Here is a 25,090-nt window from a genome sequence, read left to right as displayed (position 1 = left end):
TATCAAGCATTTCACCCTTCTACTCCACATCTGCTCCGACACCGGTTCTACACAGAACCGCAGCGTGTCTGAATCAGTTCCAGATAAGATCACGGCAGAACAAGCAGCCTCCACACCTTGTTGTGCTGCTCCCTGGACTGCATCCTCATGTCGTAGGCCTGGTGCCGAGCATTCTGAACAGGCTCGGGGAGACCTCGTCTCCCCAGGGCATGAGGGGCGAACTGGCCCGTGGTGAGGTAGGCGGGGCCTTGCTGCTCCATCTAGGACATCACCAGGACAAAAACCTCATCAGTGTTGAGTAAATACAATCACTGTACCACACACACGCTTCACATAAAAGCAGAGTCACAGTTTAAAGAGTGAAACTACAACCCAACAACTTTGTGTGACTGTTCAGCTCAGGAAAGACGCCATTTCTTTCATCGTCAAACCTTGTTGAAGGTTTACTTCACTCACTTTCATCCTCTTTCGTTTCTCTTTCATTCTTCTCTTGAAGCTTTCCTGCAAAAGAGAGCATGGGATCTCGTACAACACAGCACATTTACAACACCACATATAAACTCTCTACTATTTGTAATATAATGTAGTAATAAATGTTATCCAGATTTTCCATGATTGTGAAATATGACAAGAAATCTCACATCATCCTCTTTGCGTTTTTTGAAGATGTTGTCCTCAGCCACGCCCACTGCCCGCATGATCATCTCGACTCGCTCCAGGTTGACGAAGCCGTTCTGTGTCAAGTAACCCTACAAGGACACACACAGGTTTACACAGACCCACAACTGCAATCGCTGGAAGATGCCGTTTCCTCCTCATCTTCAGCGCACAGCAGCAGACGGAGGGCGAGTGATGTTCCTGCTTGTCATGCACACATTTGTGACAATACTCACTCCAGTTTTGTGCACGACGTCTTTGTAGATGTTGACCAGTCGATCTATCGCTCCCTCCCTGAAACACAAAAAGAACGTGAAACGCTGCGGCCGGTCGTTGTCCACGGGGAGGGAAGAGCGGTGCGTCCTCGTGCTGCAGGGGGAAGAGCCTTTGGGATGAAGGGTACCTGATTTCCAAGGACGGCAGATGTGGAAGGAAGTCGTTTCCAACAAAGAAGCACATGAAGACCCAGTCGTCCACACTTCTCTCAAAGTCAAAGGGGAAGGGCAGGCTGGCCATGGTCAGCTCTCTGGCCAGGTACTGACAGCAGGAGGAAAGAATGTAAGACAAAAACTGCAGAACCGATTCACAACATCGACCACCAGATTTAACGCCGTTCATTCAACCTTGTGACTGAACACTTCTAAAACCCTTAAGAGACAAAAGGGGTTTTTTCCTACTAGACTCAAAATCAGACAGAACATGAACATCGCACCTCCCGCAGCACACAGAGCCTGATGAAGATGAACTCCTGCTCAGACACCGGCACCGAGCTGGCAAATTCATCGTGCTGAAAGACGAGAAGGAAACAGCAAGAGGTCGAGTTTTAGTCATGAGACGAAAATGTTGCCATCACACAAACGACAATAAAGTTAAAGGAAGCAGACCTGAAGGTCAGAGCGCTCACAGCCCCGAGCTCCTCACCTTTCCTCTAGAGCAGCTGCTACCATCACTGACTGATGAAAGTCAATTTTTAAAAATCCCAAGCTGGTTTTTAAAGTGTTGAAGTGGAGATGAGTGGCTTCATTCATTAAGTTGTTTTACTAAATGACTCCGGTAAACACAAAGCCCTCCTTACGATCTACTCCTGATGCTGATGATTGAGTTTTCCAACAGTTAGATTTTCAGTGACCTGACGAGCAGCAGAAGTCCACCGACACCTTCGTAGAGAGCCACCCATTCAGGTGGGGACCAGAAACGACAAGATATTTGGTTTGTCTGCTCCCTCTGTGCCTCACAGTGAATTCCACATGAAAGAAGAATATCTGACATCTCAACACTCAGGGAAAGTTTGGGGGGTTCAAATTATGACTCCACACCTGGGACGTGTTCCATTCTCATTGGACGCGTGTCATGTTTTTGCGGCCAAAACTCCTCTCACCTCTCCCTGTTTCTCCCGGGCCATCCCCTCACAGTCTTTGATTTCGTGACCCATCTGACCACAGAGGGCACAGGGGCGGGGTTTGTTGGGTTTGAACTCCTCTCTGATGATGGTGAAGTTTGGCTCGTGGGTCGCCAGGCCCAGCATGATCAGGTCAGCTGATCAGGAGAAAAGATGTTCATCCAACAATGAGGAAACAAACTCGTCATTTTTTATAATCCCCCTCCCCCCATCTGTTGAGTGAATTTCGGAGTTTACCGTCAGCGCCACAGAGGCAGTGGTGTGTGTTGGGGTCATGGTTGGGTTGAGCTGTCAAAACAAACAGAGCCAATGAAGTGAGTTGGACTCAGGTGAGAAAATCAGACGGTTGTGTTCAGTCCTGTGGTTCGTCGGTGTGAGGCAGCTACCTCGCTGTCTCCTGATGAAGTCCATTATCTTGTGCTCCCCTTCACCTGGAACGCTGGCATCAGACAGGACCACCTGAATCACCACAGAAGGTAAACACAGTAAGTGACTGAGCACGTTCAACAGCAACACACAGCAGGATGCAAACGCCACATCCCCCCAGATTCTACCAAATACAGCGAATGAGCAGCCGAGATGTTCTCACCGTGACATTCTGCCATCCGGGATCATTGCTGAGTCTGTCGGCGATGTAGAAGCGGAGACACTGCGCTAGGTTGTCCATGAACTCTGTTCCCTGCAGAGGCGACAACGATCGGTTCAAAGAAAACTAAAAAACTGACTGCAAACTTGTGAAGGCCCTGTGAAACAGACGTCTGCACACCGAGTAAAAAAAACGCTGGCCCAGCGAGTTTCTGGTCAGCTCTCCGATGACCAGCGTGACTCTTCAGCCTGTCCATGCGTGATCAGACCAAACCAACCAATCTCAGAGACAAGTCATTTCATGGGGGTTGTGGGACAATCAAAGCTATTTGTCCTATGTTTTACAGCCACTTTGTTCCTGATGGAAGTCTACGTGAAAATGTCTTTTTGTGTTGCAGTGCATCAGATGGTGGTGGGGGAGGGGCATAAACAGTAAACAGTACAAGCCACTGAGTGCAGAAGAGACCAGGACGCCAATAAAAACGATTCTTGACAAATTTGGCATCTATCAAGAGATCAGTCAATAATTCACACAGAGTCGCAGGATAAACAGTTTCCATTTCATGGAACCTTTCACTTATTTAAACAAAAACCAAACTTACTGGAGTGATACAGTTGCTGTCAAACCTCTCTTTAATCTCCTCGGGTGGCAGGTAGCCTCCTGCGGGGGACAACACCAAACAAGGACGTTTATATGAGGCGTCGTGGTGAAACTACAAGAGGACCACAGAGCAGTCAAAGGCCATCTGAACCGTCGGTGCCAGGACTCCTGTTCTCGTTGAGGTGTCGTCTCAGCTGCAACAGCTGCCGCGGTTCTCAGGGTTCAGTTCGAAAACACACTTCTGATACATGAGAACACATTCAAAGTGCAGAATTATAGTTCCAAAAATGGAACTATCAGAGCGAAAAGGTGGAACTAACTTTGGCGTGAGGCCTGGAGCTGCTGGGACATTTGTCATCCAACGCTTTAAAAAGCCTCATGTTGATATCGGCTGTCCTGGAGCTCAGAGAAACTCTCAGTTTGGATTATGGGGGTTCTGCAGCTTCCAACAAGAGAAATATCAGACTCTTTAAACCATTCTAAGAGAGATAGTACACTTCCACTGGGAGCCCCACGTTCTCAAGCTGGACCCAAAGGGCCGAGATGCGACCCGAGACCCGCACAAGTCCTGAGTCAAAATTAAAAGTCTTCAGTCTGAACTGGGCTGGGTTGCTTCTGGGTCTTAAAATTTGCAGTTCTGCTCAGGTCTGATTCGTAGCTATCAAATACTGGACGGGTCCACTCCGCGTAGCATATTCAGGGTGTGAATGAAGAACCCGTCAGACCTCTGACACAGACCTCTCTGGATGATCTCCTCCCTGATGCGCTGCTTCTCCTCCGTCAACTCCACTCCTTCTTTGGAGGCACGAAACCGCCGAGAGCGCTGCTGGTTCATCTTGGCACGTGGAGCCTGGTCGGAGGTAAACAGGAGCGTTGGGTTTAACAGCAGGTGACGTCTGATCAGCCGTCAAAGCCAATTCTGACCACAATAACTGAGACACTGAGGGAGGCGGAGTCTTCCAGGTTCACCAGAACGTCTGATGACGTCATATACATTTACTGCATTAACATTTATGATGAGAACATCCGACCAGAGAACGCCTTCCATTAGAAACCTCAGTTTGTTCAATATTACCAGAAAAAGGCTCAGAAACCAGACAGACAGAAAGGACAGAAGGTGGCGAACATCTGACTCACACAGAACATTAAAGGTTCTGAGTCACCACGTGAAGTAAATCTTGTGCAAACATTCCAAGAGTTCCTCACCACTCCATCGATGGCCATGTACAAAACCCTCCTGGGCCGCACGATGTTGAACAGGCGGTCGATGTACTCAAAAATGGCGACCATCATCTCATCTTCATTTTTAGGAGCTGGTCTGCGGATGCAAAGGTGATTATGAGAGTTGCAACAATTCAGTTTTCATTCCCTGCGTCATTGCTGATTTAATCTGGACGATGACAGAAAATCAAGGCCGGGACACATCAGCAGACACTCCATCTACCTGATAAACCACCGACACATTCACCCCACAACACGTGGAACAAGGACAGCATGGCGGCCTGGACGCTTCATCCATTTACATTTTAAAATCGACAGAAACAGCGATCAAACATTCAATATCCGTGCTGAAGACTCAGAGCTGCCTACTTGTCCTCCGGATGTGTACACGGGTGGATGATCCCGTTCATGTCCAAGTACAAGTTGTCGAACTCCACCTCGTTGGGGTTTGGCTTGGTGGTGTCCACAGGTATCCGAACTCCGTTACATTCCTTCCCCTGCGAGGACACATGGTTCCTTTTGGTATTCACAACTCTATTACACAGAACCGAGCACCACAGGCAGTGAACGGAGCTTTAAAGCTCCATTCGCTTATTAAAAGCCACAATCCTTTGGTAAAAGTTACATTCATGTACTAGAAGACACTGAGAGCCTGGGAACCGTTACTCTCGACTTCTGTGGGTTTCCCGTAGTTTTCAGTCCGGTGCGAATACGGTGAAAAGACTTTTAACGTGGTTGTTTTGGTTTCCGGTCAGAAAGAACGGGACGGAGCCGTTTTTGTTTACGGTCTCTCCGCCAAGTAGCGCGTGAAGCGGCTCGGCGCTTCCCGCTCTACAACCAACCGGAAGCTTTAAAACAGCAGAAAATGGACTGACCCGCTGGGTAACAACCACTGGAAGAAACTAATAAGAGGACGGAAAAGGAGCATTTTATTTTTTTTTTACATGAAGTTAGTCAGGCTCACTCTGCTGCCTCCGCCGTTTGCTAGCATGCTAGCCACTTACCTTCTCCTCGACACAGTGCACAATGATTGACGGGTATTTTCGGCTAAGCCAACGGAAGAACGCCGGGACTCCCATCTCCGGCGAAGACGCTCTTTGCCGTGAGCTTATTAAAAAAAAACACGACTTTCGTAACAAAGACTTAAAATTGCTCAGTTTAAACACGAGTCTTTCATGGAACCAGGCTAACGCTTGCGCTAGCTACATGCTGTCGAGCATTGTGTACAAGATCCAGTTCATGTTCGATGGTTTCCGGAGCATTTTTTTAGCGCCATGTTGGCCCACAGCGACGGTAGAGGACAGAGCTGGTACTGCAGGTTCATCGTGCGGTCAAACTACGATCGATTTGAGAAATGTTTTTCTTTGTTTGTTTGTATATTGTGTGATTTTTGCTTGTATGTGTTTGTCCAGATGAACATTTTGGTTAAATGGGATGTCTGAAAAGTTGAAAAGTTCATCTTTGTCTCTGGTGTTTCTACACTGTGTTCTGAAATCATAGAACCTGTTTGGCCTTTAACAGATAGAACATAGATGAGGACTCAACAAATCAAACAAACCAGCAAGCAGAACCGTTGCCTCATCCCAAGAGCACAAGCCTTTCAAAAGGGTTTCAACTTGAGAAAATCTGCCTGATCTGGCCTTTAAATTTAGAATTCTAATATACAACACATATACTGTATGTGTGTGTATATATATATATATATATATATATATATATATATATATACATATATATACATATATGTGTGTGTGTGTGTGTGTGTGTATATATACATATATATGTATTTCATATGTGTGTGTGTGTATATATATGTGTGTATATATATACATATATATGTATTTCATATATGTGTGTATATACAGTATGTGTATATATACATATATATGTATTTCATATATGTGTGTGTATATACAGTATGTGTGTATATATACATATATATGTATTTCATATTTGTGTGTATATACAGTATGTGTGTAGATTTACATATATATGTATTTCATATATGTGTGTGTGTATATATATATATACATATATATGTATTTCATATATGTGTATATATACATATATATGTATTTCATGTGTGTGTGTATATATGTGTGTATATATATACATATATATGTATTTCATATATGTGTGTGTATATACAGTATGTGTGTATATATACATATATATGTATTTCATATATGTGTGTGTATATACAGTATGTGTGTATATATACATATATATGTATTTCATATATGTGTGTGTATATACAGTATGTGTGTATATATACATATATATGTATTTCATATGTGTGTATATATGTACATATATATGTATTTCATATGTGTGTGTATATACAGTATGTGTGTATATATACATATATATGTATTTCATATATGTGTGTGTATATACAGTATGTGTATATATACATATATATGTATTTCATATATGTGTGTGTATATATATACATATGTGTATATATACATATATATTTCATGTGTGCGTGTATGTGTGTATATATATGTGTATTTCATATATGTGTGTATATATATATACATATATATGTATTTCATATGTGTGTGTATATATGTGTATATATATACATATATATGTATTTCATGTGTGTATAAACAGTATGTGTGTATATATATATACATATGTATTTCATATGTGTGTAAATAGATGTGTGTGTATATATATACATATATATGTATTTTATGTATATATGTATTTCATGTGTGTATATATATATTTGTGTATATACATATATATGTATTTCATATATATGTGTGTGTATATATATACATATATATGTATTTTATGTGTGTATATATATATTTGTGTATATACATATATATGTATTTCATATATATGTGTGGCTGCACGGTGGTGCAGTGGTCAGCACTGTGGCCTCACAGCAAGAAGGTTCCAGGTTCGAGTACCGGCTGCAGCACGGGGTCTTTCTGGGTGAGTCTCCATGTTCTCCCTGTTCCTGCTGGGTTCTCTCTGGTACTCCAGCTTCCTCCACAGTCCAAAGACATGCAATTGGGGACTAGGCTGATTGATTCTCTAAAGTGACCGTAGGTGTGAATGTGAGTGTGAATGGTTGTTCGTCTCTGTATGTTGGCCCTGTGATGGACTGGTGACCTGTCCAGGGTGAACCCCGCCTCTCACCCGTTGACGCTGGTATAGGCTCCACCCCCCCCGCGACCCTTAATGTGTAGGAATAAGAGGAAGATGACGATGGATGGATATATATGTATGTGTGTGTATATATATATGTATTTTATATATGTGTGTATATATATACATATGTATTTTATATATGTGTGTGTATATATATACATATATGTATTTTATATGTGTGTGTATATATATACATATATGTATTTTATATATGTGTGTGTATATATGTATATACATATATGTATTTTATGTGTGTGTGTATATATATATATACATATACGTATTTTATATGTGTGTGTGTATATATATATATACATATACGTATTTTATATATGTGTGTGTGTATATATATATACATATACGTATTTTATATATGTGTGTGTATATATATATATACATATACGTATTTTATATATGTGTGTGTATATATATATATACATATACGTATTATATATATATATATATATATATATAAATAAAACTGTGAAACACGTGACAAAGTCAGCAGCAACAGCAACAAAAAAGGAATCTTTCAAATAATTCTTCCCCCCCAAATTTTTGGAAATTGATAATTAATTTATATAAAATAGTAAAACAATATAGCGACACTATCAAACCCTTTATTTGATAATTTGACAGAAAAAAACTACAACATAAACTGTGAATAATAAATGAACTTTTTTTGGGGGGGGGGGTAAAATCGTGACGCTGAAGGAAAATTGTTTGTAAAGCAAAATGAGCTCCAACAGGGGTCACGGCTTATTGAGTCAATTTGGCATCAATCACAGGTAAACGCTTACAGAAGCTCTGCCTTAAAGTAATAAAGTGACGCTGAGGGTGTCATGAATATGAAAAAGTCCTATAAATAGAAGCAAAATTAAGGAAAACAAGAGACCTGAATAAACCATCGATCAGACATCAGATAATAATGGTGTTGGTTATTGTTTTCATAGACCAACAAATGTTTAAACCTTGCAGACTCGGCTGCAACTTGTATCTTTATTCTCCGTAATTGTGTTTGAACCGCCATCATGCGCACTCTAATCTTACGTAATGTCCCTTTAATGGTGCTCTCTGAGGCTTCTCGCTCTCCAACCCGGCAGCGCCACATTTAAGGTGAATTAGGGTTTTTTCTCTCTCCCCTCATCTCTCTGGATCGGGGGGGGGGGCAGCATTTACCATCCCTCTTCAGGCGAGGTGGGTCTGACATCAACACTGCTGTATTATTACTGCAAAGAGCTGCTGATGGAAAACACTTGGCCTGCTCCGACAGGCCATTTCCATAAACATTTACGCTAGAGTTGCAGGTAATAGCATGAAGCCATCGTTCCAGTGTTTGTGCAGAGAAACAGAGGTGATGATGGGAAATCTGATGCAAATGGCAGGTGTGAAAGCTCCAACACAAACCTCCCACAAATCTCACACAATGGAGGGTTTGCAGCTCAGGAACGTGACACAGAAACACATTTTGGCTGCTGCCAGATGATGCATTCATGAAATTCATGGACAAACCAGAGTTCTGCTGGTTGCAGACTAATTTCGCCAAAGACTGTTTATTTGATCAAAAACAATAATTTCCCCCCAGCGTCTCAGTTGGAGCTGCCGAGGAGTCAAAGCTCAGCTGTCACACAAACGTTTGACAGCGGTTGTGTTTCTGCAGGCGCGACGTGCAGCTGATTCAGCGACTTGACCTCCGCTGTTGTGCAGGCGACAGGAAGAGGGAGAGCGCCCTCACCTGGCGGATCGCGGCCATTGCAGCTAGTGAGAATATTCCGAGAACAAAGCGGAGTCAAACGCAGCAAAGACAAAGTGTTGATGAGGATTCGGACGGCCGGCCTGTGACGGGTACGGAGGCTCGGCTCCATCGGCACATCACGAGTGTCCTCTGAAAAATGCCAGGAACAAATCTGCAGGCCAACCCGGACATCAAGTGGTGCTAGAAATGTCAGTTTGGAGGGAAACTCATAACATTCAGTCAAGCTGGTGTACGACTACTGAAGTACTTTTGATCATAATAGCTGTTTTTTTACTTGCGTACATTTTTCCCTGCCTAAAAACTGCAGTTTTATCAGCAATGAAGTATTGCTAATGTAGCACCTGATGGTGGTCTTCATCTCCATGTTTCTCAACTGTTCTGCCGATGATGAATCTGGCCTGAGCCTCCCTGGAGAGACCAACACTTCAGACGCTCACACGCGAGCTTCCTCCTCTCACACGTCGTCTGTTGGACAAACAACAACAACAACAACAACAACAACAACAACAAATCAAGTCGGTTCTTTAATGAGCCGCGTGTCTCTGCTGCTCGCCGTAGCTGGAGCCACCACATCTACAAACACTGAGCCGTGGTTGTGAACCAGCTCACGTTTGTCCCGTACTAAAGAAACGCACGCCAGGAGTCGCTGACGTGTGACGTCATGAGAACGAGATGGACCCGAACACGCCGAGCCTCTGGCCCTCGGTACAAAGACTGGATTGCTGTGACCTCAGCTGCTCTGACGCAGCGGTGACTTTCATCCGCAGAAGTTGTGACCACTGATTAAATACAGAGGAAGACACATTTTGGGGACTGAAAGTGCCATTAATGCGGTCATTTCACGTGTCTCCGAGTCCTGCCCTGTCTCGGCCTCATTTTTAGAGACTGAAAGACGGAAAAGTTGAGCCTCAAAAATCCCTGAAATCCTGCAGGCTGGAATCGGAACCAGCAGGATGTTTCCTGCCTCTGAGAGGTTTGTGTGACTGAATCTGAGCCCTTCTGCCACAGACAAGGGTGCCATTGGAAAATGTGTGCTGAACTTCCATTAACAATAATTGAGCCCCACTCCAGGGGGGGTGGGGGGGCTGTGTTATTAAAATCCCCTCTCCTCTAATGTGCAGGTAAGCCCCCCTCGCCGGCCAGGCCCACTGCCAAGGACGTCTCTCGCTTTTAAGTGAGCGCCTTAATTGAGACAAATTTAGCTCAATTAAACCGCTTTACCTCGGCCAGGAGAGTTTCAAGCCTCCGCCGTGCAGCTCGGCCTTTCCAATTAGCCACGCTAGCGGATGCACCACTGATCCCGCGGCTGTTTGGGTCCGTGGAGGCGCCCATGAAGCGCTGCCGCTGCTCCGTCAGCATAGCCTTGGGTGTCCATCATGGAGACCGAGGTCGTCGTTACCCGTTTATGAACACAAGTAAACAAACACGAGGACGTGAGTCGCCGCGTTTGTCCGAGGTCAGGCGCTGCTCCGGCCTTTCCTGGACACCTCGACGGGTGGACCATCCACACGCAGCACCTGCCTGTCAGCCCACCTGGGGCCTGCTGAGGGAGGAGCTTCACACACCAGAGGTCACGTTTGCAAAATCAGAAACGGATGTTCATTGGTGAGAATGAGGACGCTGCTCCTCTGGTGAGAGGTGGACGGACGTGCAGGAACGTGTCAAGGAGCTTGATGGCGTCACTTGTGACTCTTTGGCTGTTCGTTTGCCTTCTCGCAGATGCTCGCCGTGGCAGTTACATTTATTTAGTTTTCAGTCCAAAATGGCAGCAGCGCTGTTTTAAAAAACCCTGATACCTCAGGCTGTTTGATCAGTGATCGATTGCTGATTAAAAGTGTTGTCACTGAAGACAAAAGCCGAATATCGGCGAGTATTTGGTGGAAAAGCGTCTGTCGTCAGCGCAGCAGGGCTTCCCCTGTGCAGCACATTCCTGCGGTGGAAACACGGGCCTGATGCCAGCTCAGCTTCCCAGCCATCACAACTCCAGCAGTCACTCACCGAGCGGCGGATCATCGCTCCGTGATGAGCTGCAGGTCGCGTGAAGACACGTGTCTGTTTGGGTGGTTTGGTGAATCCTTTCCAAGTTGCTCGCACCGCATCAGCAAGGTTGACTTGTAGCGTGAAGCCTGAGGTCCAGTCTGTAAAACCTTGCCTTGTTTTTCGGTCGAGTCTCCCAGTGTGGCGCTTATGAACTTGATGCCATCAGCAACAAAGAGGCCCCGCCCCCCGCTGGCCACCACGCTGCCCCTTTGAATCATTTATGTATCAAGAACATCCATGTTTTGTTGAATTCTTCGATTCAAAAGGGGACAAATGAGAAGTAAAATGTGAGTCTGCCAGCAACTCGTCGGCGGTGTAGAGATCTGAACCGCTTTCTTCCTCCTGCACAACTGGCAGAAAGCAACTCAAAGAGGCTCAGACGTGAAAACATTCTGCAGACCGCTGAGGACACATCATAACCTTGGACACATAAATTGCCGTATTATACCACATGAACTCCTGCTGAGCTTTTCATTTGCACACAAAAGGATCAGCTAATCAAAGGCACGAAGAAGACGCGCTCATGTTTACCCCGTGTCTTTGTTGGCATGACGCTACAGTGCATGTTTCACTTCTAACAGGACAGAAAAGGGTTTGTCTTTGTACTTCAGCCGCTGTTCTGCTTTAATCACATGTTCAATATCAAGTGTAAAATGCTCACCATGAATGATTTGATTCACTTTTACTGGTGAAAACGCAGCTCCCGGGTCTCTGGAGGCTGAGATTAAATGAGATTAAATGATGTTTGACTACTTAAGCGTGAGCTGCAGCGTCTTTGTGCAGAGTTCACCCTCTGGTTGGGGTTCCCAGTCTGCGGGGAGCTGCTGTAGTGCTGCAGCGTGGCTCTCAGTTTTTCCACTGAATTGAAATGAGCAGAAGCTGCAAATCAATAAATCCTCTGTCATTTACACAGGCAGGAACTTCATCTCTCAGTCCTGACTGGAGTCCTCAGATCCAGCAGAACTGATCAAGAGGCCTGTTTTTACAGCAATGGGCGACTGATACTTCACCCCAAAGTGTATTCTGTCTTCCAAGTACTCACTAACAGGAGTCTTGAGCTCACAAAGACATTTCTCCCTCCTGCATCACTTCTTCGTGACTCCAGACTGCAGGAAGAGCCATGTTTATTTAGCTTGAAGCTAACGGAGACTGGTGCTAACAGCAGCTCCACAAACTACCTCTTGCTGCATCAGGACCACCGGTCTTTGGTCTCCATGAGGACTAGAGGCACTGCTAGGACACACACACACACACACACACACACACACACACACCACAGCAGCTTCAGGATCTACTAGACCCTTGCTGGCCCCTGGTGGTGAAAGCAGCGGCAGCCCCAGGGTCTGGGGACCCAACAGCTTGCGGGGTTTGGTCCCCAGAGGTCCCGGATCTGGATCCTGAGCTGTGGATTCGGCACCACGAGCGAACAGTCAGCAGCCAGGAAGTGACTGGAAGCTTCAGCAAGAGAACAGAGGACACTCACGAGGGTCCCGCTGACCCGGGACGTTACGGCGCTGACGTGGTCCGTGTCTGGACCAAACCCAAGTGTGACTCTCTTCATGTGGAACAGGAGAAAAAAACAACAACGAACAAACAAGACCAACCAGGAAACCCTGAGAGAGACAGCAGCTGCAGCTCTGGTTGTAACGAACGAGTTAATACTCATCAACTTGGACTCCTTTCATATTTTAACCATAAACTCATCACCGACGTTGGTCTCCCACCTCAGAGTTCACCAAACGCCGCGAAATCCCCATCAGAAGCAGCCCAGCAACTTTCCTGCCTCCTGTCTTCAAGGCCATCACTTCACGCCGGCGCCACCAGGCCGACCAGCTGGCCCAGTCAGTTACGCCGCACGACCTGGAGAGTTTGGAAGCAGACTTTTTGGACAGTTTAGCTGCTGGTAGCCATCAGTCTCCATGAGCTTCAAGCTAAAGACACGTAGCTGGCCAAGAAAAACATCTTCGAGAGCTCAAGACTCCTGTCAGCCAGTACTTGAGAGGTAAAATACACCCAGTCAACATCACCCGCTCTCCATTCTTCTCGTTCTCCGTCTCTCAGCACGCTCGCTCTCATCTGGCGTCCTTCAGTCTTTATTTCCTTCATTTGACTGGGATCTGCTGAGCCGCTCCTCTTCATCACCAGCCCCGTCACCTTGAATTCAGGAAAAATTGTTTGCTGCAGAACTTTCTCTTGCAACACCAAAAGTCACGCTTGGGTAAAGGGGTTGTGTTCTTCCTCTCGTGTGTTACACAAACTTTCTCGCCTGGGGTGAGTAAACACGATTCGCTGAATTATTATCGCTGTAAACTTTACAGCGATAATAATTCAGCGTGTTCTTTGACCTCCCTCATTGTGTCTCAAAATGTGGAAAGCAGCAAAAAAAAAGAAAAAACCTCATCAAACTTGTGACAACTTCAGCAGAGGCTCCGAGGTTTTGATCTGTGTCTTATTTGTCCGTCTTTCCGTCTCACGCTGTGACATTCAAACCGAGCTGCTTCCATTAGACGGGAGATCTTTGGCTGCCACATGAAAGCCGGGCGATCAGTGGCAGCAGCAGCTCCCTGGGGGGGACGCCTGAGGACGGGCCAGCAGCCAAACAGGAGGCTGTTTAGCAGCTGATTTACAAATGACCTGGGTGGTTTCGTTAGAAGTGAGGCGGAGAGGGGGCGGCTGGTCGCCACGGCGCTCATTACTCAGACGGATAATACAGTCAGAGGGACAAAAGATGGCAGGGAGGAGAAACAACTAATGAGAAAAAGAGCAGCGGTACTATAGATCGGAGGAATCACAAGCCTCCTCACCAGCCTTTCTGTCACTCAGATGCACCTGAGCAGGAAGTGACCTGCTAGAACCGTTCCAACACCAAAGCTTGACAGCGAGGATCATTTATTTCAATGAGACTCCAACAGAGGCAAAGTGGGGTGCTGCCACGAAGAGCGGCGACACGAGATAACAATGTCTGACTGCATCTAACGAGAAGACCAACGGATGCGGGATCGTCCATGTTGGACTGAAGCGCTGCTCCGGTGCACCTCCATTAGCGTTTCATCCAGGCAGCAAACTGAAGCGGCCGAAGTGATGCTGACACAGCTGGACTGTGCAGAAGCTAAAGCCCCCAAAACCCACCAACACCCACAACAGCTGGCCCTGGTCTGCAGCACGGCACCGCAGGCATGAGGCGTTTTTCTTTTTGTAGTCCAACAGGAAGTTAGCAATTCAGAATTGAGGTAATTTTGTAGTCAGCAGCCTCAACAATAAGCAAGAGCAGCCAAATATCATCGGGGGAGGAGTCAGAAAGTCACCTGGTCTCCTGATGGCAGACGCACCTGAACCCGACCACCAACGTTGGTGTTTGTGCCGTCTGTCACACGAGAGGAAGGATAGAGAGAGAATAAAGATAAGAATACATTTAGGATGAACGGATGGATGATGGAAGGATGGATGAACGGATGATAGATGGGTAGCTGGAAGGATGGATGATGAATGAATGGAAGGATGAGTGGATGGATGGAACGATGGATGATGGATGGATGGATGAATGGATGAAGGATGGATGGCATTCATTTTCTGATTTTCTGAACAATCCCTTCTTATCTCTACAAACCGGACCTCTAGTCAAGTCTGGCGTGTGCCGGTGCGTCCCAGCAGCGCGCCGGCGTTTGACTGTCGTTCTCAGTTTCTGAGTGTTCATCGCCTCCACTTGGAGAATCAGAACTGACAGACAGACGACAGTCGGGCTTCATTTCATATCTGGAACGGCCTCTTCAGGCTTTACAATTTGTCAGCGGTGACAACGGAGGCGCTCTTGGTTGGACGCGTTTGCGGCGTCCCAGGGGGCCCTGGGGCAGACCACCAACACGCTGCGACCACCATGTAGCGTCAACACGGCTCAACAAAGGCACAAAGCTGCAGCAGAGACACTTTGTAGCTCAGCTTTAATGTGGCGGCTGGACTCGTCATCCTGGAGGCGACACAAACGCCGCAGACCTGCAAGCCCCCATTTTGCTGCTGGTGTTTCGTTTCCTTCAGTTTAACTCCAGAGGAGCATCTTCAACAGCTGAAGTTCACATTTTCCTCCAGGCAGAGAAAAAATGTTTGAAAGTTTGTTTTAAAAGCTCCATAATTTTGTCAAAGTGAACTTATGATGACGCACAACCGTCCAGCTGCATGACGATGACGGGGTTGAGAGGTTCAGTTCAGAAAAATCAGTTCTTAGTTGCAGACTGAACTGCAACATTCGCGGCTCGCTGGTTTCGTGAATAACGACTCGTTAGACTTGAACTCACTAAGACTTCCCCTGCAGGACTTGATGACTCTTGAAGTCAGGAACTGCAGGCAACAAAACAAACAAACAAACAAACAACACTTCCAATCCAGCTCAGCGTGAACGAGTGTGAGCAGCTGAACTCTTTCACATCACCAGCATCAGCCGTTAGCCGTCAGTCTCCGTTAGCCACAAGCTAAATGCATGTGGCTGGTTCTTCCTGCGCGCTGGAGTCACTCAGGAGTGACGCTGGAGTTGAAATCATTTCTGGTCGTCTACGTCTGTCGATGGTTCTGCGGTGAAGATCACGTCGTCAACGGAACGTCAGAACATCCAGAGCTCTTGTTCTCTCGCCGCCTGAGTTTGACAACCTTCCCTCACTTGATGATCTTCTTGGAACTTAATAAAGTTGAATGTCATCACAGGGACCTGCAGGATCGAGTCGGTCAGTGTGAGCATCAGCTAAACTCTATTAGCTGAATTAAATCCCGCCCCCCACCACACGGAGACCGGCCGCCCTTTCTTCAGCTGTGACCGATCTGGGGTCACAGCTAATCCTGGGGGGGGGGGGTTCTTGCTTTGTCCTGCCACAGCCAGGGGTGAGAGGCTCTGACAGGCCACGGCTCAGTTTAACATCCATTAGCAGAGCGCTGAGGCTCCTGCAGGGCAGCGGAGGCTCAGGGAGCTGCTGCGGGTGTTGCAGTTCAATCTGGGAAGAAACTTAACATTTTGTGAGCCTCGGACGCCGCAGAGGCGGAAGCCCTGAAGTGGACGAACACCTCGATCCGTGCAGGACCGACCTGCGGCCGACTGAGACATGAAACCAATCCTTGGGTTTTTACGACACAAACTTGAACCTGCAACAACAGATGGCGGCGTGAGCAAAGGAGGAATCCCCCCCAACAAGACAGACGCCAAAGATGAAAAACTACAGAATTTTTTGAAAGTGTTTGATTTAATTCAGCTTCAACCTGCTGCGTTTACTGTCAGTCCATCAACAACGGCTCTCCAACGCCTCAAACATTTAAAAATGTCGTCTGAATTTCTTCTCTTTTAGCTCTGGTTTCAATCAACTCAGTGAAACTCCCCCCTCATGATTTTGATCTGTAAAATTTGGATTATTGAAGTATTTTCAACTTTCCCGTTAATTTGGTTTCAACATGAACATGAATTCATAGTTTTACTCTTTCAAATATTACTGCTGATATTATTCAGGGTTCCTGCTCGTGATGTGTATCTGTCAGGCTGGTCCATGATTTATTGGTTTTGTGTGTGTGGGGGGGGGGGGCACTTGCCATTGTGTTTGTATATGATTGCTACACAAGTAAACTCAGATTAATAGTTGGTTAATGATCATTAACCTCCTTCCTCATTTCCCTCAAAATGTTTCTAAAACCTGGATCAGGTCTTGCTGGTCCGGGTCACCTGTGGGTCTCATGGGTCCTGCCAGGCTCACTGGTCCAGCTGTGAGCGCCCCTCTACCACCAGCTCAGGGAAGCCAGTCCCTCCATCCATCTCGCGGGTGAAGTGCAGGTCGACAGCCTCGCCAATGACCACCTCAGCTGTGGTGAACACCTCCAGCCGCAGCACGTGGCCGCCGACGGTCTTGCCCTCCGTGTCTGACAGGCAGACATGGAGGTGGGCGTCCCGGTTCAGCGTGCCCACCAGGGACACGATCTCATAGCGCCCGCTGAGGTGGATCACCTGAAGGAGAAACTGACATCATGACTCCAGCCCCAGCAGCAGGGTTCTCACGTCAGCCAACTACCTCGTTGGTGTTTAGTGACGTGGCGTTGGCCAGGCGGAGCGCTGCCCTGGTGACACTGCCCACACAGGTGATGATGAATGGCGCTTTGAGGTTCCTCTCCTCCACAAATGCCTGCAGACACCCCAGCAGCTCCTGACCCGGGCAGAACCGGACCGCATGGACCTGCAGCGACGATCCTGCCGCTGCTCGACTCTGAGGGGAGGAACAGATTCATTTGAACGGCTCCACAGGTGCTTCAGCGCATCCGTCCTGTCCTCGCCACCACGAGACCGTCCTGCAAACGCCCACTCAGGATGAGCTGGGGGTCACGCACAGCACAAATACTCTCAATGTACTGCATGGCACGACAGTTATACTGCAATCAAATGCAGTGTTCAGGATTACTCCATACTGACGACCAGTACAACCGTCACATATCTGTTCATGTGACACTGGCACACCCATAGTACACACGCAGTACTTTCTGTGTACACGTTCCCTGTCTCCTCCTTCTCTTTGACTTTCTTTACTTCCATCAAGACTTTGGAAACCTGGCGGAGGTCCAGGCTGATTTCCATTGCGTGGCGTTTTTGGCATTTGAATTCATTTCTCTGGGAATTTTACACACAACTCTGAGAGCAAAAATAAATAAAAAAGTTTACAGCTGTGACGTCACAACGGCCGTGACCGCGTCCCAGAGCAGCGTCGTCTCCTCGCCCTGCAATGCTCACCCAGCGGCTCAGACCATCACAACACCATCACAACAAACAGGAAATCCACTCTTCTTTGCTGATCGACAACATCGGCAGCGCAGGAAGTCGAGCTGGCAGCTGCAGTTTTAAAGCAGCAGCAGAAGAAGAAGCAGAACGCGTTCAAACCTTCAGCGTCAGATGAACTCGTTCATGAGGCCACACAAGTGTCTCGTTCCCTGCCTCTCATTTCTTACTTGCTGCCGGTAAACGAGTGAATGAGGTTTCTCCTTCTGTCAGCCGGATGCTGGCTCCGCCGACACCGGCAGGGCTCCACCCGCTGCATCGACTCTTTTCTTTCGGATTTAACGGCTGAGGTTTGAGACGAATCTGCTAAAATCATGAAGTATGAGTCAGACGGCGAGCGCCCTGACAGCACAGCTCAGCTGCTGTCGCGATCATTTGATTGGCAGCTGAAAGAAGAACAAAGAAAAACTAATTTATCCGAATTAATGTGTTTAAATGTGGGCGGAGCCTTTAGAAAGCGACCTGGGCGCACAGGTGAGGACAGAAACTGTTACTGTTTGACTCGTGGCTCAGAGTGAAACACTCCTAAATGACAAAGTCCAGATTGAAAGGGCTGGTTATTTTGTCCTGTGTGTGTGTGTGTGTGTGTGTGTGAGAGAGAGAGAGAGGGAGAGAGAGAGCGTGTGTGTGGTCCATTCAGACCTTTAACAGGATCAGTGCGCTTAACTAAACACCAGCCCGACCTCTGACCCCGCCGAGGGAGGAGGGCGTCACATGATCTGACATTAATGTGGCTCATGCTGATCATGCCTGGGTTCACGGAGAGCTTCCAGAGACCTGCCGCCATCACATGGCTCTGCACTTGTGATGTCATAGCTGTCCTCCAGCACTGCGAATCACCCAGCTTGACTGTTTTTTTTTTACCTTGAGAAGCTGAAGAATTCGCTGAAGAAGCAACGCTGACATTGAGGTGACGGCGCCCACGGCCACAGAGAGGGAGACGTGTATAATTCCTCCCCAAGTACTCACTAATCAGAGTATTCAGCTCACTAAGTAGGGTTTTCCACCTACCAGCCACGTATATTTAGCTGCATGCTAATGGAGGCTGATGGCTAACGGCAGCTAAACTGTCCAAAAAACTCTCCGCATCGTCTGATGTCATCCAGGTCGTCAAATCCAGCTGTGTGATCCGTGATCCACTCTGACTGGAGATACACATTCATGGGAACTCTTTCAGCTGGGACCAGTAACCCGAACACATCCCTCCACCCATCCATCGTCCATCCATCCATCCATCTGTCTGTCCGTCCATCATCCATCCATCATCCATCTGTCTGTCTGTCCGTCCATCCATCCATCGTCCATCCATCCATCTGTCTGTCCGTCCATCCATCCATCCATCGTCCATCCATCCATCCATCTGTCTGTCCGTCCATCCCTCCATCCATCTGTCTGTCCGTCCATCCATCCATCTGTCTGTGTGTCCATCCCTCCATCCATCCATCTGTCTGTCCGTCCATCCACCCATCCATCGTCCATCCATCCATCCATCTGTCTGTCCATCCATCCATCCATCATCCCTCCCTCCATGTTCCCCCTCTCCTCCTGTTCAGGGTGGTGGGGGTGGAGCCTATCCCAGCAGCCTCCCCCCTGGACAGGTCACCAGTCCATGGCAGGGCCAACACATAGAGACAGACAACCATTGGCTCTCCCAGCCACGCCTACGGTCAATTTAGAGTCTGGATTAACCTGGTCCCTCTTGATGTCTTTGGACTGTGGAGGAAGCTGGAGTACCAGAGAGAACCCAGCAGGAACAGGGAGAACATGGAGACTCACCCAGAAAGACCCCGTGCTGCAGCCGGGGCTCCACCCACAACCTTCTTGCTGGGGGCCACAGGGAGGACCACTGCTCCACCCACAACCTTCTTGATGGGGGGCCACAGGGAGGACCACTGCTCCACCCACAACCTTCTTGATGGGGGGCCACAGGGAGGACCACTGCTCCACTGGGCCGCCCAACTTTAACCCATTAGGGGTCAAAGTTACTGGTCCCAGGCTCCGCCCCTCCACCCAGTTTGGTGTGACTCAGCATCATAGTTTTTATGTAATCCTGTAATCCTGATTGGTGGAGGGAAACCCTGCAAATCCTGGTTAGAGACCAGGTCTTCTACGGTGGTATGAATGTTCTCGCCGCGCGTGGACTCATCAGTTCTCTGCTGGGATTTTAGTTTGAGGGTTTCGAGAAAGTCTGGACACTCACCATTCTGTTGGAGGCGGCTGGAGCTCAGCAGAGAGACCAGGAAGTTACACATGAACACACGTGGGGTTGTCCACTGAGCATGCTCCGGAGCTGCAAGGTGACATCAAGTTTCTAATCCTGGTCGTTTACTGCCACCTGCTGGTGGGTTTAGGTTCCTGACACTAATGAGGACTTGGAAGCTGACAACAGAACAACAGAAACACATTTACCATCAATACAAACAAAACTTTCCTCCAACAAAAAGCCTAAAAGTGTCAGACAACCGGATACAGCTGCTAATTTATCAACGTTGTATTCCTGCCGCATGAAATATTTGACAAACATTTAAATTTAATCTGAGTTCTAATCTCAGTTGCAGCTCCAGAAACCCTGGAGCCGAAACGTCTCAGGTTGATTTTGTTGCTGATATCTGCATGGAAACAAGTTTATAGACGTTCTCAGGTTCGACAAACTGACAAACACATTGAAAAGTAACAAATTTTCCTTCCAAACATCTGGAAAAGCCAGTGAATCGTATATTTACCGCTGTTCCTTCATCACTGTGAGAGACTTGAGTCCATCATCCACCCCTCCATGTTCCCCCTCTCCTCCTGTTCAGGGTGGTGGGGGTGGAGCCTATCCCAGCAGCCTTCCCCCTGGACAGGTCACCAGTCCATGGCAGGGCCAACACATAGAGACAGACAACCATTGGCTCTCCCAGCCACGCCTACGGTCAATTTAGAGTCTGGATTAACCTGGTCCCTCTTGATGTCTTTGGACTGTGGAGGAAGCTGGAGTACCAGAGAGAACCCAGCAGGAACAGGGAGAACATGGAGACTCACCCAGAAAGACCCCGTGCTGCAGCCGGGGCTCCACCCACAACCTTCTTGCTGGGGGGCCACGGTGAGGACCACTGCTTCACCCACAACCTTCTTGCTGGGGGGCCACGGTGATGACCACTGCTCCACCTGATATTCAAAACACAACCAGTACCTGAACATGCCGCTAATGTGCATCCCACTAATATTTCCATAGCAACCAGTAGCAGCTCTGGGTTTCCCCCTGGTTGTAAACCCTCCTGAGGCAGCAGGCTCAGAGATGAACTTCTTTCTTTTGTACTCTAGATGGCGCCAGAGTCTGAAAATCTGCCCCAAGTTGCAGTTGGACGTTTCCACCTCAGCTCCACACACTGCAGGTTCCTTCACAGCTCCAAATGTTTCCATGTTGTGACTCAGACCCACACGCCGGCTTCGTCCTGCAGGTCTGTCGAGGACGGGACGGCCCGTAGCCACTTGGCCCCTGATGGGGTTCCTGCTGGAGGAGGCGCAGGCGTTCATGGCCTTCAACAGATTCTTGGAAGACGCTTCAGTCTCCACGTGTCAAAGTTCAGTTCAGTCTCCCATTGACTGAGGCGTGGAGCTGCAGTTACACCGAGTGTTGTTTTACAGACGTTGGTAGGAACAAGATTTACAGAGAGGAGAAAGTCTGGCTGTTAGCAGTGGGAAGTGTTAGCTTAGCTTCATGTTAACCTGCATTAATACAGCGAGGGTTGTGTGTAACCTTGGTGATGAGGAGACTTTGTAGTGGTAGAATCAGACACGTAGCCGGAACTACTTTCCTGACTGACAGTCAGAGCCTTTGATGGATCGAGGTTCTTGTGCAGACAGCAGGCGTGTCGGAGCAGCGTGACTCACGGCGCCGTTGCCACGCTCAAACACAACTTTTACCCCAGTTTGCAGATCGTTTGCATGATTCACACACACATCCTTGTACTTATACCTTTGTGAGGACTTTCATTAATGTAATGCACTCCCGAGCCCCTGACCCTAAACCTAACCATCTCAACTGACCCCTGACCCCTGACCCCAACCAGAACCTGATTCTAACCTTGACCCTAAAACCAAGTCTTGATTTTCAAATGAGCCTTTGAACTTTCCAAAAATGTCCTCACTCGGTTGGTGAAAGACGTATTCTTGTCCTCAATATGTAGCGAATACAAGAACACACACACACACACACACACACACACAGATTCCTCCTGACCTTCAATCAGCTCAGGAGGAGGAGGGAGCCTCTGGCGTCAGACCGGCTTTATTGTCATTAGAACATTTAGAAACTGAGCCGTTTCCTCTTCGAGGAGCGGTTTCACATTCCTGATCCAAACCGTCCGGTTCCGATGATCATGAAACAGATCCTGGAATTTATGCAGACACCAGAGTTGTTGTGAGTCTTCTAAATTGCCAACACCTCAAGCGTGTATTTTCTAAAGGGCTTCTGCCGTGTAGAATGCAAATCACGCAGCCGCACCGATGATTCCCAAACCTGCTGATTTATTTTGTCAGTATTTTTCCGTGTAATAATGAGCAGATTAAATCAGGGCTGCGGCGGTGTTGGGGCTCCTGGGAGCCGGGCGAGGGCACGCTCCGGCGATTACTGCGAGCGGAGGAGCCTGTGTGTATTCCCAGTACGGAGCCCTGATTACTATCAGGTTACAGCGTCCATGACAACAGCTTGCAGCTCGGAGCAACAGGATCTCAGTTGTGTTCGTTGGAGCGCTGAGTCGCTCTCCTGTCACCTTCAGTTCATCAGAGTCGCTCAGAGGAAGACTTGGACCTGCTGCCCTCTGGTCTGTTGCACGCAGGTGGCGGTGGGACCTGAAGAACCTCAGGTTTCATGTGTCATCACTTCATGCTCAGACTCTATGCTGATTCATGGTCCTGAATCCCGCTCGCGTCCCACAAGAGTCCACGGTTTTCAGACACGATACTGAACCCGCGGCGCCGATGAATCAGGGCACTCAAGAACCCGCTGGGATTTGCTCCCTCGCGTCACGTCCCTATGGACCTTTCTGACCATCCAAACTGCCGTCTCAACTCTCGTCTCACGCCTGGTACATCGTCTCCAGCTGCTGCCAACGCTTCGCCTCAAGGCCCCGTTCGCTCGAGCCACTATTCAAGCTGTAATGGTGGTCAACAGCCACCAGACTGGGCGACTCTGATCAGACCCTTCAGGAAATACGGGGGGATGGAACCTGGGAGCCCCCCTCAGCCAGTCCCAGACCAGAAGAGCACAGGTCAGAAACAGCATGGAAGCTCCAAACATCACACAGATCACACTGGTCACACTGGTGTGGTCCTCGCTACAGAACCCAGAGTTTATAATTCACATACTTCTGTTCAGTTCTGAACTTGTGTTCAGCTCCAGTGACCTCTGACCTCCGAGCCCCACGGGAGCGAATCACAAACCCCCAGCTGAACCATCGACAGGGACGCCTCGGAGAGTACGACTTGGTGTTGTAGTGGAGCTTCTCTTACACAGGATTTAGACTTTTAATCATAATTTGTGTGTGTGTGTGTGTGTGTGTGTGTGTGTGTTTGTGTGTGTGTGTGTGTGTGTGTGTGTAAACTAATTAGGAGCAGCAATTACCCCAAACTGTGGCTGTTTTCTGTTGAAGTGGGGTGACGGGGGGGTTGTGGGGGGGACAATAGCAGACTGTCAGTGCCAACGCCGCCATGCATGACAGATGCATGTGGACACGCCAGACAAAGGAAGGCTGGCCGAGTGTGAGTGTGTGTCAGGAAGGGGGGGGGGGGCAGCTTGTGTCCGATGCAGGAGTAGATGAGCTCAGGCTTCGTTCCACAGCACCAGCAGCTCCACCAGAACCGCCAGAGAGCAGGCTGGCCTGGAGGGACGGAATCGTACAAGCCAGGAATAAGGTTCCCTCATCCCAAGCCACGCCAGTTTCAACTCATCCCTGACATGACCACTTCCTGTTGGACTACAAACACACCTCATCCCTGACATGCTCACTTCCTGTTGGACTACAAACACACCTCATCCCTGACATGCTCATTTCCTGTTGGACTACAAAAATACCTCATCCCTGACATTCTCACTTCCTGTTGGACTACAAAAATACCTCATCCCTGACACGCTCACTTCCTGTTGGACTACAAACACACCTCCTCCCTGACACGCTCACTTCCTGTTGGACTACAAACACACCTCCTCCCTGACACGCTCACTTCCTGTTGGACTACAAACACACCTCATCCCTGACACGCTCATTTCCTGTTGGACTACAAAAATACCTCATCCCTGACATGCTAACTTCCTGTTGGACTACAAACACACCTCCTCCCTGACACGCTCACTTCCTGTTGGACTACAAACACACCTCATCCCTGACATGCTCATTTCCTGTTGGACTACAAAAATACCTCATCCCTGACATGCTAACTTCCTGTTGGACTACAAACACATCTCCTCCCTGACATGCTAACTTGCCGTTGGACGAAAATATTGTATTTTTTAATCATTAGATACAATGAATTAAAAAATGAAGCCTAAAAGGTCGAAGAAACAAAACACGCCAGTAACATGGCAAACACAGAGAGAGAGAGAGAGAGAGAGAGAGAGAGAGAGAGAGAGAGAGAGAGAGAGTGTCTTTAATTAGGTTGGAGTTTATTCAACAAGCTCATTAGGGTTTTCCGCCAGAATTCGTCCCCCTGCTGCTTCCTGTTCGTGCATCTGCTGCTGGAAGCCTTCGTCCTCCCTCGTTAACTTCTCATGAGTTAAACGATCTAATTAGCAGGAACCGTATTTATTTCAAGGTCAACATCTCATCATTAAACGCTGCTCTGATGTCACGTCTGGACCCACAAGAACCGGCTGTCCTGGTCACCTGTGAA

At 47.9% G+C, this 25,090-nt stretch overlaps 2 protein-coding genes across 6 annotated transcripts in view; both read right to left on the bottom strand.

Annotated features, from left to right (window-relative positions):
• xrn2 (5'-3' exoribonuclease 2) overlaps window positions 1-5,697 on the bottom strand; it is a 32,317-nt gene extending 26,620 nt beyond the window's left edge. Inside the window, exons 1-15 of the mRNA XM_086189657.1 lie at window positions 5,468-5,697; window positions 4,833-4,960; window positions 4,449-4,560; window positions 3,981-4,092; window positions 3,244-3,302; window positions 2,646-2,735; window positions 2,443-2,515; window positions 2,294-2,344; window positions 2,036-2,193; window positions 1,370-1,444; window positions 1,061-1,194; window positions 894-951; window positions 642-749; window positions 457-501; window positions 117-260 (exon numbers count right to left, since the gene is read on the bottom strand). Of these exons, the coding sequence (XP_086045783.1) occupies window positions 117-260; window positions 457-501; window positions 642-749; window positions 894-951; window positions 1,061-1,194; window positions 1,370-1,444; window positions 2,036-2,193; window positions 2,294-2,344; window positions 2,443-2,515; window positions 2,646-2,735; window positions 3,244-3,302; window positions 3,981-4,092; window positions 4,449-4,560; window positions 4,833-4,960; window positions 5,468-5,542 (1,422 nt within the window). The 5' untranslated portion in view covers window positions 5,543-5,697. The remainder of the gene's footprint in view (window positions 1-116; window positions 261-456; window positions 502-641; window positions 750-893; window positions 952-1,060; window positions 1,195-1,369; window positions 1,445-2,035; window positions 2,194-2,293; window positions 2,345-2,442; window positions 2,516-2,645; window positions 2,736-3,243; window positions 3,303-3,980; window positions 4,093-4,448; window positions 4,561-4,832; window positions 4,961-5,467) is intronic.
• A 10,954-nt stretch (window positions 5,698-16,651) lies between these two features.
• On the bottom strand, window positions 16,652-20,470 carry LOC147243368 (uncharacterized). 5 transcript variants are annotated; one of them, XR_015110612.1, is made up of 3 exons: window positions 18,391-18,941; window positions 17,466-17,657; window positions 16,652-17,401 (listed from the first exon to the last, which is right to left on the bottom strand). XR_015110612.1 is itself a non-coding variant. In XM_086189667.1 (3 exons), the coding sequence occupies exons 1-3, from the start codon at window positions 20,421-20,423 to the stop codon at window positions 17,150-17,152; spliced, it is 447 nt and encodes a 148-aa protein (XP_086045793.1). In that variant the 5' UTR covers window positions 20,424-20,470; the 3' UTR covers window positions 16,652-17,149. The 5 variants fall into 5 exon arrangements, 2 of the variants coding, with proteins under 2 accessions (XP_086045793.1, XP_086045792.1); XR_015110614.1 differs by lacking the exon at window positions 18,391-18,941 and adding an exon at window positions 18,176-18,363; XR_015110613.1 differs by lacking the exon at window positions 18,391-18,941 and adding an exon at window positions 18,107-18,362.
• Between the last annotated feature and the right edge of the window lie 4,620 nt (window positions 20,471-25,090).

This window comes from Aulostomus chinensis, chromosome 20 (genome assembly GCF_037954235.1).
Source record: "Aulostomus chinensis isolate RoL2024-O1b breed Wild chromosome 20, RoL_Achi_v1.0, whole genome shotgun sequence".
Classification (NCBI taxonomy): Eukaryota; Metazoa; Chordata; class Actinopteri; order Syngnathiformes; family Aulostomidae; genus Aulostomus; species Aulostomus chinensis.
Note: the sequence above shows the minus strand (reverse complement) of the source record. Positions and strands in the feature narration are given on the sequence as shown.

Bases quoted from the DNA above. Each gene is read 5' to 3' on its own strand.
- LOC147243368 (XM_086189666.1), bottom strand. From the start codon at position 19,126: ATGTCAGCGTTGCTTCTTCAGCGAATTCTTCAGCTTCTCAAG. The intron at 17,658-19,084 runs GTAAAAAAAAAA...TCCTCCCCTCAG, and splicing joins GAATTCTTCAGCTTCTCAAG to AGTCGAGCAGCGGCAGGATC. The intron at 17,402-17,465 runs GTAGTTGGCTGA...TTTCTCCTTCAG, and splicing joins CGTCACTAAACACCAACGAG to GTGATCCACCTCAGCGGGCG.